The 14,395-nt window shown below is 39.5% G+C and overlaps 1 protein-coding gene across 1 annotated transcript in view; it reads left to right on the forward strand.

Annotated features, from left to right (window-relative positions):
- The window catches only part of LOC129360392 (teneurin-3-like), a 179,510-nt gene that overhangs the window by 143,780 nt on the left and 21,335 nt on the right, over positions 1-14,395 (forward strand). Inside the window, 3 exon segments of the mRNA XM_055030568.1 lie at positions 3,522-3,771; positions 5,826-5,846; positions 11,330-11,562. Coding sequence (XP_054886543.1) covers positions 3,522-3,771; positions 5,826-5,846; positions 11,330-11,562 — 504 coding nt within the window.

Here is a 14,395-nt window from a genome sequence, read left to right on the forward strand (position 1 = left end):
CACATGATTCAAATTAGCCTTTTATCAAACAAATTATTACCTGGTGTAATGTCTCCCAGGTAGGAATGGATTTGTGTTGGGCAGCGCACTCAGGAATGATGATTTCTAAATGGAGGCAGCAGGCAGAGTTTGTGCAGATGACATCTTGGCCCTTGCTTAATAATTCATGTAATGACTCCTCTTCTGGTTTTCTATTTTCATGGCCTTCAGGCCTCCTCAGTGTCTCTTTAACCATCAGTTTTATAGACAGTTATATTTGGACTGTTTGACTGTCTTCCTGTCATTGTTTGAGTGTGTGAGTAGCTGCAGGTTTAGCTGCGCCTGAGTTAGACATACGGCCACTACCAATAACAAGCAACCTAAAAATAATGGCTGAAATGATCCGTTAGACTGTTCCTGCAATTTATAGCTCGTTTAACGAGATGCCAGAGGAAGCCCCACTGCCGGTCAGCTGGCTGAAAGAAGACAGCCAGGCCTTTCTTTACCTTAAGTGAAAGACAAATTTGACTGTTTGCAAATATTACCAATTGCAAATTATAGTGACTGATGAGTGGAAACTAAAACGACGTCATCCTTTCATCTTCCCTGCTAAATAATTAGATCAGCTGTTGCTCTCTGTTTTAATTGTAACCAGTGACATCCTGTTTTTTAGAAATGAAGAGCATCGTATTGTAAGTCTGTGTTATCTTTGAGGTTTCCATACAGTCAGACTCTCTGGTTCTCTACATTCACCACGAGGAGAGAAGCCATCCATCGTCTCTGAGCTAGTAACTTCTCCCAGAAATTGAAGCCACCTCCACCCGTTCATATTTCTAATCGATGAGCTGACGCGTCCCGAGTGGCTGATCCATTCAGCTGCCATGCTTGTTCTTTGACTTCTCCCCTGCAGAATCTGTCTGGAGACTTTTCTGCAGCCTGTGCAGGACTTTGTGAATAAATTGTTTTACTGAATCTCGCTTTTGGGAAATCATATCACAGTTCTCTGAGTTCTCGTCCAGACTTAGAAGTGCAAAATAGTTCTGGATGCATGTTTGTGGAATCCAAAACCCCTTTTTAGTGAAGACACTGTAGGAGTCCCGTCGCCCCCACTAACACCACCTCCTACAGCCTGGAGCTCCGGATAGTCACAAGCCAAATTCCCATCAGTGGAGCTCTCCAGCTGAGACATCGCAAGCTTGATCCTCACAACAATCATCAGCAGTAATGTGTCATGGCCAAGTGTCCTTGAGGGAGGAAAGCTGAACCTTAATCTGCTCTCTCACACTAAGCTGGCAGAAGACATTGTGTGTGAGAGAAAAATCAAAGTAAAAGAGTACAGTGTCAATAGTATGTGTGGGTGTAATGGTGGGGGGGTTGCTGGTGATTGATAGCAGTATTTAATCTATTCCATTACACTGTCTAATAGCCTATGGGAAGACTTGTGTGTACAGTAAACTGTGATGGAAGTGTAAATGGAAAGAATGGGAGTGACTTGCCAGGATGACTTCAGCATCCTTCTTTTTTTAATTCTTTTAAGCTGAACGTCTGCCAAACTGTGAGACGGCTGCAACGTTGACACTCATCCATGTCCTACACACCCAGCTGCATCCTGCATATTAGCAACATTGCTGTCTTCATGTGAATGTTAAGAAGTCATTACGCAAACAGACATTAAAATTCAGATCAAATTATACAGCTTATTTGTCACTTCTGATGTGTTCATTTTTTCCCGGGCTCAGCCTCAACCTTTCAGCTCACAGAGTGTTTTCATCGCGCTGTGTGTGTTCTTTTCAATGTGCCGACAAATGGATCACAGTTCAATTAAAGTCCCAAGGTCACACGATTCCAGGCGCTGCGCGGAGAGCCTCGTCCAGGACCTATTTGTCTTGGTTAGAGGCTCATGTATAATGCTGTCAGGTACAGAAGACGAATTGGTCAGATCGTCAGGAGTCTCACTGGTCTGCGTCTTCATTTGAATTTGCCCTTCAATCAGCTAAATCAATGAGAGGAACTAATCAGAGGAGGGACAAGCTGCACACTTAATTTCACATATATTGAGGGTTGCAGTGGCTCGCGGTGTGGCTCAGTGGGAGTACAGCATTATGTGGCCGTTCAGTGGTGTCATAGATCCACTAATTAGGACAGAGGCAGAGTGAAATCACACAAGTTGCTGGATGTGAATAATTAAGTGCTCCAAGCATGCACTTCTTCCCTTTGATGTGTTTTTTTCCCACTTTGAAGAATGCCCCACCATACCCCCACCATACCCCGCTCTGAAGTCAGCTCCTTGTTAAAATATTAATCTGTTATGACTCACCACATTTAGTGAGTCCTCTGCGTAACATATGGGCCATCATTAAGACGGCGTCCACATCTCCATGTTTATGTTTACTGCCTCTCTGTGACTTGGGGAAGCGCTCTCCCTGTCAAGTCAGAAGAACATCATTTCATATAAAATATGATTCAGCTTCATGGAGGGTTTTCAGGAATCCGCTGGGGCGGGGCCGTGGCTCGGCCATGCTGATGGTCAGCATGCTGCCTGTGCAGCCTCCAGTCCCTGAGCTATTTAAATCACATTATTGTCTGTGCAAGAGGTTAGTTATGTGGATTAGTTGTGAGCAGCCAGTGTCTCACCTGCAATGGAAGAAAACTTCTCCAGTGGGAGTCAGGCTAAATACTGAGGGAGAATTAAGACCCACCCATTTGAAGCTCACTTTGATGTAAATGTCATATTTTCCTAGACTTTCCACAGACATCCAGCTGGTAACTATGATAACAATCCCAATGAAAAGGTGACATCAAACCTTAAGGTTTAAAAAGTATTAAGTACGTTTTTACAACAGATAAAACTGCTGTATTTTTTTCTTTCCATTTGAATAATTTGTCTCTGAGGAACACCAAGGACGCAAACACTGCATTAATTTCCTTGATACTATTTAGGGGTAAAATAATAATACAAGCTGAAGGTGTATTTCATATTTCATTTATAAATTTGGATATCTAGAAAAACAAATGCATTCTTATGGTTTTGGCTGTTCATCCACACAAAAGCTCAATTTAATATCACTAAAAAATATTATTCATAAAAATTCAGACCAAATAGAGATTTGTGTTTGCATGTGTAGATGGAAAAACAGACTTTATATTTTAATGTGCTTTTTAAAAGAAGTTTAATGTGTATATCTGTCCATCCAAATGAGCTTCCTGGCACCAGGTCTAATTCCTAACAAGACTGGACAAATGGACAGATGGACAGACAGATGTCTTATTTGCCTCTGTCCTGGTGTATCACTAAAACCAAAAACGCATAAAAATCATTGTCTTCAGCTGTCAGTGGGTTATTGGATTTGTATGGTCATGCATGCATGTTTAGCCTTTTCTCGTAATAAACAAATGTCCTGCCATCCAGTGCATTTAGTCCGTCTTTTCTCATCATCATATCCTGTGGTTTGATAACTGAATAATGAGTCAGTAATGTCATGCCAATAACAAACAGCAGCCATGCTTTCACACCTGTGAATAACTGCTGTGCTGTTTCCCAGGAATCCTTTATAAGGGCAGCGGCGAGAACCAGTTCATCTCTCTCCAGCCCCCAGTGATTTCTACGGTGATGGGGAACGGACGGCGCAGGAGCATCTCATGTCCCAGCTGTAACGGGCAAGCTCAGGGCAACAAGCTGCTGGCGCCGGTTGCTCTGGCCTGGGGCATCGATGGAAGCCTTTACGTCGGTGATTTCAACTTCATCCGCCGCATCTACCCATCTGGGAACGTGACAAGCATCATGGAGCTCAGGTAGGAGAAAAATGGTACAGCATTTGTAAAGTTACAGAAACAAAGGTGATACATGCATCCATATAGACAATTTAATCAAAGATAATTATCAGTTATAAAAAGCTAACAATATTAGCTACAGCTTAATATTGTGTATACCTAAATATATTTATTTAGCATAATAATTCAGCTAAAATATTTACCTAATGTCTAATATTTATGTGGTATTTAACTCAATGAACAATATTTATGTGTAGCTGAGTAATTAGCTACTTATGATTTATACACACATGTACAAATGTAGCTAGACTCAAAAACTGCTTATAGCAATAGCTAAACATTGATTTTGTGTAGATAGCTATTTTCATAATTAACTAGAAAAGCGAACATTGACTGCATATAATAATATTTAACTGTATCTAAAAGCTACATAAAACAATACAGTACTTAGCTAAATGTGTAAATATTTAGCTGCAGGTAAGTATTTTTATGGATGCGGTGTACATTTTTTAACTGATATATTGATTCATTTCAAATTAAGATGCACTGCTTTGCCCCAGTATTTGCCCCTTAATTCTTCTTTACTTTTATTTCTGTCACCCATAAATTTTTCTAATCACTAAGACAACTTTTAAATCAGACAAAGAAGAAATGTAATGAAATAAACAAACCCAACCAATCTGCCGCAGATTGGTTAGGTTTGTTTATTGTTGTATATTTATGAAGGTTTTGTGAACATGATAGACAATGAAAAAGGGGAAAAATTACACAATGCACTTTCACTGACCCTTAAATTATGATGTAATGAAGGATCTGTCTCGTCATTGCTGTGTGGAGTTCAGCATGGTGAGGGAAAACTAAAATGGCACGGTGGGCAGACTTTAATTCACACATCTTTCCACTCCTCATAGAAATTTGAAATCTTTTCCCCATCCATCTCCATAATTAGGAAAGACATCCTGTCTTCAGCGTGTAATTGGGATGATTTACGTCCTCATGCCAAGTTGGCTTCTCTCTGCAATGACTCTGATTCGGCCAGTTGGCTTATTTTAAAGTGGCAGATGTTGATTAAATGTACATTGGGCCTTCACCCTCGGCGAGACGCATACATGACAAAAATAACATGAAAATCTTCTTAAAATGATGGAGGTCACTGCACTGTTGGCTGTCTGTTCACTGATTATGAGAGTTAATATCAGGATTAAAAGGGTGACTGTTTAGAGCAAATTTGAATTGGAAGGCGAACATGCTAATCCACCCTGGAAACCTGCTAATGCACCTGCACAGGCATCCGCCTCTACATAACGGATGTTGGAAATGATGTAGCGGTTGGATGAAAAGCAGGGCGCCGCTATAAACCAACATGCACGCTCAGCAACACTTTACCAGACGAATAATGGTCTACATCTCCAAGAGGCTAATAACTCATGTTAGCTTTGTTAAATTAAACAAAATAAAACTGTGAAATCTCTTTGCGTCACACTGTAGAAAAAGGCCAACAGTTTTACAGAGAATGGTGTGTCAGAAATCGATCGTTTTAGAGCAAACATGCACTTGGTTTCAATCATGCCGCCTTGTACAAACGGAAACATCCTGAACCTCCATCAGCCAGTTTTCGCTTTAAGCCTGTGTTTATATTCTGGATTCAGTGGTCAGTGTAGCAAATGGCTGAATCAATATTTCAATATGAGCGGTCAAATTGAGAATAGCAGTGGTAATACCGGATGGTGCTTCATGAACACAGGAGGACATGTTTCCCTCTCTGTGGGTAATAACTCCACCTCTGCGCCGTCTGCCAAACAGACTGTCATTGCATGTGACCTTCTCTGCTGGCTGTGTTGATTCTTCAAGGCGATGACTTTGACTTTCTTCATTTCTTCACCAAGCTCTTGTTTGCCCGTTTTACATGAGTTTTGCTGAAATCTCACAAATCTTGTAAATTCTGAAAAATCTACTGGAGAGTCAGTCATCCATAAATCAAAGAAATGGCAAAAGAGAGCCATATAAATACTAACAGAACATTTCTAACTATAATGTTATTCTCTGTCCTCTTTTTCTGCCGCTTCCTGTCATAGAAATAAAGACTTTAGACACAGGTAGGTAAATTATTATAGTGCATGTTTTATTCTGTCCTTTCTGCATGTCACTGTCTCTGAAAATACTTGAGTTATTTGTAATCCTTTTGTTGCTGGATCACAGTGAGAAGAATCGACTGGAACTGTGCTACATTGATTTAGATTTTATTTTATACACTGATACTTTTTGACATTTCCCAGTTATGAATCTGGGATTTCATGTGGGGTTCCTCAAGGCTCTGTTCTTATCCCACTTTATTTCCAAATGTAAATGCCCCCATTATATTAAATTTGTGACGCTTTTGTATTATCTTGTATTGTTTTGGCCTCTAAAATGCAATACTGGAGATCAGCGATCAAGTAGAGTCAGTTAGACAAAATGCAACAAAAAATGCAAAGAAACATAGGCTCTGTGATTGACTGAGGCTGGAATAAAACATTTCCTGTCTAAATAGAATGCAAACAAAGTTATTCATACTTTTATTTTCAGTTTGAATCATTGCAAATTTAGATTATTTCCCAGGCTACTTCTCTGAAAAGGATACATTTAGATGATCTCGTAAGGCACTTTACAGTATTAACAGACTCTCTAAAAATCTTAGACGCGTCCTGATTCTCCTTTGAATCAGGACTAAAAACATTTCTCTCTTCTGCAGCTTCCATACAAAAGTCAACAATTACCTCATCATTTCACTTTCAAAATGAAATGATGATGTTTTTTATTATAAAAAATAAAAGCAATTTTTTAAAATGTACATTTTAACATTTTTGAATAGATTTATGTTTTTCAATGCAATTTCCTTTACATTTTTGTCCTTTAATTGCAAAGCCTTTTAGATAGCTTTGTCTATCTAAAAGGCACCACACAAATACATTTTATTTGCTTTTTACACTCATTTAAGCACCGGCAATTGACTTTTGTAATTATAGCAAATCAGTGATGGTTTGATTACATCTAAACACGAGGGAAAGCACACAGATTTTCAGAATTAGTACATCTGCTTTATGTAAAAGAGGGAAACATGCATAAGGAGCCTTAACCGATTTGGAAAATTATGCAGAAATGCAAAGAGACGCCTACATGTCCAACATCAGAGCTCTGAACTAAAGTTCAGTATCATTGCAAAGCTTGTAATTACATTTCTAGTGATGGTGTTTGGCAGATGTTCTCATCCGGAGGGCCTTGCACCACTGCTCGGTATTCATGAACATGGCAACATCACTGCATCAAGTGAAGATGCTTCTTGGTAGCAATTAGCTTCTCCCAGTGATTAACATGACAAGAGCAAGAGGTGCTCCAGACAGTAAAACTGCTGTAACTTTATTAAGCTGGCTGTCACGGCAACGCCTCTGGTGAGATGACCAGATTGTGGGAAATGGATGAGGGACCTTTGTGTGAATTTCAAATCTAATTTGCCTGATTCATGCAGTGAACTCAGATTTTCTGATCATTTCAAACACTCAGCTGAATGAAAAGGTTGTCGGGCCTAATGAATTCAACTCTGCCATGTGTTAATTAGACACCAAGATAGGCTTAAAAAGGTGCAAAACCCAAAGCTGGGTGAAAGAAATACTGAAATGTGCTGCCTGAAGGCTTTTTTACTGCCCCTAATGTCTTTATTCTTTGCTTTTTTTTCGTGGCAAATTTAAATCTGCCAAGGCGTTCTGGAGCCTAATCTGAAATTCTAATTGGTGGAAACTGAAGATTAAAATAATTTGAAGCACAAGATCATTTTAAAATATTAGAAGAAAGTTTGTCTCTTTGGGAAGAGAGTCTAAAGATATAGTGAGAGAGTTCAGTGCACTGTTGTTGATGTGCAGCACAAATAAACCAATAGTGTGTGGAGCTTGGAGACAGAGTGACATGCAGCAGCTTGATGCTTTGAGAGCTGCTGAATTCTAGATCAGTCAGAGGTTTCTGAATCCCTGCAGGCCAATGCCAGCTTCCAGGACTCTGTGATTGCCTGACCAGGAGGTGACTGACACCTGTGTTAGCACCTGTGACAGGTTTGGTCACATTGTTGAGATGTGCTGAGAAAAATGCAGGAAACTTCAGGAAGAAAAAAATTGTTCTTCAAAACGAACAAAAAAGCCTATTAGTGATATCAAGACGTTGTAAAATTTCTCTTTAAACTTCCATGTGTTTTACCATCAGAAAAGTGCACAAAGGTAATATTTGTTGCATAAATGTTTGATTGAACCGTAAAACACAGGAGCTAGATGTCTCATTTATTATGTCCAACCCCCTGCAGGTTGACTGTAAAATAAGGGGTTACTAATGTTTGACTTACTGAATTTTTTATAAGATCTCAAATAGTGCCCACCTATTTTGAACATTTACTTGGACTTATGATGGCCGTCAAGTTTTATGACCACATCTACAACATTTTACAAAGATGTTTCACTGCCACATTTATTTCGCCGCCACATTATCCAGATCCGGGGCCGAACCGGCATCGACTGAGGTACCATTAGGCCTCAGTACAACCGGAGAAGCAACATTTACAACGGCACAGTGAAGCAAGCTGATTTCATTTTTATGGCCTTTGCTTTGAGCTCTTTAATTTTCCTTGAGTGCTAGTTAAGCCTGAGGTCAGTTGTTTTTGAATACATCTAGTTTGTTAAAATCCAATGTCATACACACAATTAGTTTGCATGCTAGATTATTATGCAGATGAAAAATATCAATCGTGTGCTCCATCATGTGCCTATATTTACACTGCAGAAGGTTATTTAACTGTAAATAAGGCAAATTAAGCAGAAAGAGATGCCATTAATTGTTGCGCTTTGTCAACATAAGCCAGTCACTTCTGTAATTTCCAGAGGCTTTTCCCCACAGGAGTCTCATAACAGATGAAATGATCTGGCACATAAGTTGTCATTTCTGCTTTTCAAACTGGAACCCTGTGGTGGTGGTATCCAGTTAAATTTAGTCCCAGTTCTATGTTGCAACCTTCTGTTTTCCAGTTTTTCTTTTCATCCTCAAAGGTTCAACCGCTTTTTTTTTTTGTTTGTTTGTTTTTCCCTGGCTGTTGGAATTATTTATAGAGCTTCATCGCAGCATTAAAAATTCACAAATTAAGTTCATTATTGGTTCACATGACAATGTTGCTTCTAATTTCAAGTTGATAATAATCTCTGGGTTTTAAGCAGCATCTGTGTAACTACAAAGAAGTTACTGTTAATTCGTGATTTAGAGCACAGGATTTGTACAATAACATGCTTAATGACAACTACCCACAGTGACTGGCTGTAATCACTTTCCATAAGTTAGTTTTAACATGCAGTGATTTATTCCATTTGCTTTAATACTCTTCTTTTGTATTTGCTGTTATTTAGAGCTTCTTTATTATCATTGTCTGCAGCCAAGGAGAAAATCTCAGTCAAGGTTTTGTGATAAATGAAATGGCCTTTTTATATTATCAGCTGTAATAGAATTACAGTTGGCTTATGTATTTCAGCATAAAATAAGAGGCCACACAGTCACAATGCTGCATTTTTTTCCTAGCTAAAGGTCCTTTGGCTTCACTGAACTGCAGATATATTTCCTGTTCAGACTGGATTTGCTCTCCTACCTCACATAAACACCTGCCAGAAGGAGCAGATCTATAATTTAGCCTTCAGATGACTTGTGATTAAAGATGACGTTACTGTTGAGATTGACACAGAGTGTAATATTTACCAGAGTTGGTTGTTTTATTGCTATAGGTATTCTACCTGTCAAGTCTTAACAGTAAAAGTTATTTTGTGCTCAAATTATTTAATAAACTGAGGAATTGTGAATTTTATAAAGCACTTTCACCTGCTTGAACATGATAGTTTCTTTGTCTGCAGGATGTTTTAATTCAGGCGTTTAAGCTGCTACTCAAAGTGGCACCCTGTCCCTTTCCAGGCTTTATTTGCCTCTAAGACTTAAGAATCTCTGTGGATCTTGATAAAGTCAAGCTTTCAAATAAGATGTGTAAACATGAGCAACAGTAAATTCAACTTCATCTCTTTTTGCAGGAGCATCATCGCAAACCAAAAAAGAAGAAAATAAATAACATGTTTACTGGGATCTTTTCAACCAACAGATCCCATCTTCTCTTATGACATTTAGCAAAGTTGGAGTGCGGAGAGTTAGGGTGCTTTAACCAATCCTCTTTGCACAATTACTCTAGATGGTTTAGAGTCTTGGATTTTCTCTTATCCTCCAACTCTGAGCTCACCCTCAGGTTTTTCTAATGGATTTAGGTCTGGGGTGTGGGATGGCCAGTTAAGAAGCATGGTTTTGTGTCTGCTTATCCATCTGTTGATTTGGCCTCATGTTCTAGATTATTATTCTGCTGAACAACCAATCAACAACTCATTTTCAAACATATGACTATTTATACAACAGGTTCAATTCAATTTAAATTTATTTAATGGAGCGCAGCACAGTAAACCATTAAAACAAAGTAATTGCTGTTTTTCGTGAAGCTTTGCTAGCCACTGGTCAATTTGCAAACGCAGTCCTTGGCCCACAGCATAACAGACCCTCCAACTTACCTAATTGTAGGCAGGATGTAGACATCCTTTGTTTTGGGTGGAGAACATAGTGGCAGTTAGCAAACTCTTGATTTTGGCTAAAATAAAAGCGGCTCCTCTTTCAGTTTAGCAGCTGGTGGCTAACAGAAATGAGCCTCTGTGTCGCATCATGACATTATGAGTCTGTGCACTTTGGTCCTGCCTGTCAGCTTTTTAAACTCCTCTTGGATGTGGGGTTGTAGTTCAGGTTTCTGTTTGAGCTTTAGAGATGTTAATCAAATGTAGTCAAAAGAATAACATGTTGCGACGGTTACACACCGTAGCAACTGTCTGAAAGCAGAAATCCTTCCAGCTGCACAGCATCCAAAACCGCAGGAAGTAATTGTCCAGACATGCAAGGAATCAACCTAAGAAAGAACAAATCAGCAGATTCTCCAGTGGATGTGACCTGCTCTGTACATGTTTGTGTGTTTATGCTGGTTTGTGCTGCTTCATTTTCGTGTGTTTATCTCCAGAATGAATAGGACATTTGTACTAAACCTGTTTTTTTTGTTTTTTTTAAATATTTACTGAGGGCAGTTTTCTAACTAGAGAATCCTGAGAGTGAGTCCCAGATGGTACAGGCTTAATTTTATCAGTGCACACTTTGTGTATGAAGAGAATTTAATTAAAACAGAACGAAGTTGAAAACTACATTAATAAACCCTAAAGGAAAATCTTATTGTGGTACACGGTTAATGAAAATAAAGGCATTATCCCCAGCAGAGCTCTGTCATGGTTCAGAACATCAGAGGGAAAGGCTGCAGTAACCTGCTGGTCAGCTTCTATTAAGGAAGTCTGGTTAAATGTAGTTTCTAATCTATTACAGAGATTAATGAATGGGTTCTTACAGATGGATTTGAAGCATTAGGTTTCCATCTCTAGTGTAAAGAAGGAGCTTTTAAAGATAAATGCTGTCTGCAGCTTTAATTCACCCTGAGTTATCTCCTTGAACGCAGCAACAACCCAGCCCACCGGTATTACCTGGCAACTGACCCGGTAAGCGGCCAGCTGTACGTGTCGGACACAAACTCCCGGCGCATCTACCGACCCAGGATCCTGGGGGGAACCAAGGAGCTGCAGTCCAACGCCGAGGTGGTGGCAGGAACCGGAGAGCACTGTCTGCCCTTCGATGAGAACCACTGCGGCGACGGTGGGAAAGCTCCAGAGGCCTCCCTCACCGGACCCAAAGGTATCATTTCAAATTGATGAAGATGTTCTGCTCAATGGAGGGGTGGATCGCAGTGATGGATTTCTCATTCTGAAGTGGCACCTGCTAGATGTGAATTTATGCGTGCTTTGGGCGCCGTGCCAAATGACGGCTTACTCGTTTGTAATTAATTAATTTTGGTTGTGGTTCTCATGTAAAATTCAAAGCAAACAGGCAAGGCTCCTAAGAAAACATTGATACTTCAGCAATTAAAGCAATTTTCTGTTCCCTGTTAAAAAGTTGTTACCTCCAGAAGTGCAAATTATACTTTAGTTTTCATAGTTTACATGTGAAGTTATTCCTGTGGATTATTATTCCAAATGTTGATGTTATTAATTTAAAATCTTTCTCTTGCTCTTCTAGATGTCCATGAAAAAGTATTCACACAACCACAACCTTTTCCCATTTTGCCTCATTAAATCCAAACAAAGTAGAGCTTCATCATGGAGCGAAAGGTTTACAATATTTTTCATAATATCACTAATATAATTTGCCATTTGAACTAGAGCTTTTTCATTAAAGAGGTATGAACTTAAAACAAGCTGCTATATTTTGCTGAAAATGTAATTGTACGTTATTTTGTCTTGTTTTAAGTGCATTAAGATATTTGATTAGACATTTTTAGTAACATTTTGTTCGCAAACTTGCCAACACCAGTTCATGAGGGGGACATTATTTACAAATCAACAATTAGTGCCCTTATTGGAAAAGTTTGTTGTTGTTTTTTTTTTTTGAATAAAGACATAAAAAGTATTGTTCCCAGTTTGCCCCAAGGGGCATTAGGGGCTGTGGCAAATATGTGGAAGAAGGTTCTCTGGTCTACATTTAAACCACAATGAATGACAGAACAGTGAAACTGTAGATCACAGTGAACACAGAACCACAAGTCCATATGTTGGTGGCAGCATCGTGCAGTGGGGCCAGAGTCGAGGTGAAGATGGGTGGAGCTAAATCCAGGATGATCTCGGAAGAAAATCAGTTGGGGACTGATGGACAGCTATAGAGTCTAAAATCAAAATCAAATCACATTTTATTTGTATGGCACATTTCAGCAGCAAGGCATTTCAAAGTACTTTATAAACACATAAACACAAAGTCATGCATCACGGAATAAACAATACATTGTTTCATATTACATTTCAAATACAATTCTAAACAGGTGTGTTTTTAGTTGAGATTTAAAGAAAGTCAGGGTTTCTGCTGTTTTACAGTTTTCTGGAAGTTTGTTCCAAATTTTTGGTGCATAGATGCTGAAAGCTGCTTCTCCTCTCTTGGTTCTGGTTCTGGGGAGCAGAGCAGACCAGAACCGAGACCTGGAGTCGGAAGGTGATACTTTGAATGGTAGTATTGTGGTGCTAAACCGTTCAGTGATTTATAAACTAACAACAGTATTTTAAAATCTATTCTTTGAGCTACAGGGAGCCAGTGGAGGGACTTTAAAACTGCTGTTATGTCTCTATCTTCCTGGTTTTAGTGAGAACAGGAGCAGCAGCTTCTGGATCAGCTGCAGCTGGAGGATTGATTTGTTGGACAGGCCTGTGAAGACGCTGTTACAATAATCAATGCGACTAAAGATAAACGCATGAATGAGTCCAGACACAAATACAATTATGTATATGTGGCAAGACTTGAAAATTGATGCCACACTTTTCTGATTTTTATTTGTAAAATACAAAAAGTTTAAAAACTGCAACATTTTTCTTCCATTTGACAATTCTGTACTACTTTGTGTTGGTATATCAAATCCTAATAACATACACTGAAGTTTGTGTTTGTAACGGATGAAACAGAAAGACATCTTTGAAAGGGCTTTGGATGCTTCTGCAAACCACTGTAAAAGTCAAGTTTGGCTTTTAATGCTCCTTGTGAAATAACTGCTGCCCACAAACCGATAAGTGCTTTGCACAACCTGTTGTCCACATTCAGATAGCAGAGGGTCATTTGTGGCAAAATCGACGCCTTTTCCATAAATTCGTTTGGAATAAGAGGTGAGGATGAATTGTTTTGCGCTCGTTGCTGTCTTCTTTTGAGTGCCAACTGCAATAGCTAGGCTTCGGCTAGGTGATAAAGGCTTGAGTGAAGGCAATTTGAGGGAACGACTCTAATGATGGAGTGGGTGGAAGCCGAGACAAGAGCAGAAACAGCAGATGGCTCCATTTTTTCTTCCTTTTTCTCTCCTCAGACATTTGCTGAACTCTGCTCAAATGTGACACATTTCATCTGTCTGAGAATCAGGCTGTCAGATAGCCAGCTCCCAAGGATTCACCGCCAGCTCCCACAGCTCGTCAATGTTTTAGCAGAAAGCAATCTTGTGCAGCCCTAGCCCACAGGTCAAACCAAACCACTAACCTTCCATAGAAGCTTTTAAAGACTTCATTGAAGAAGAAATTCTCTGGAGGTACGAGTAAAGTTATAGCACATTCAGAACAGTTAAAAAATTTGGAAAACTATAGCGTAGTCATCCACTGTACTTCCTGGGATCAGTGGCTATTTGAAATCAAATCCGGAACCGCAGCCAGTTAAAACCGGTACGGATAGAAAACAGCCGTCCTGGTTATGAAGTATGGCTGAATTCCCAAAGGCAGTGATCTCTATTAAGCAGCACAGTGTCACGGAGAGTGATGCAGAAGCCACTGCACCCCGTTAATGTATTTTCCCAGTTTGGGACATCTGGTTATTGCAAGCCCACACTGGCTCGGCTTTGCTTTGGCGTAGAGATTTGAGCTAACAGTCAATCACTGAGACAATTTAGCCCTCACTTGTCACCAAGGCAACTGTGCGTCTTTAACCCCTTTCAAGAAAAATTGTCAGCAGC

This window comes from Poeciliopsis prolifica, unplaced genomic scaffold (genome assembly GCF_027474105.1).
Source record: "Poeciliopsis prolifica strain line A6 unplaced genomic scaffold, Auburn_PproV2 SCAFFOLD006, whole genome shotgun sequence".
Taxonomy (NCBI): Eukaryota; Metazoa; Chordata; class Actinopteri; order Cyprinodontiformes; family Poeciliidae; genus Poeciliopsis; species Poeciliopsis prolifica.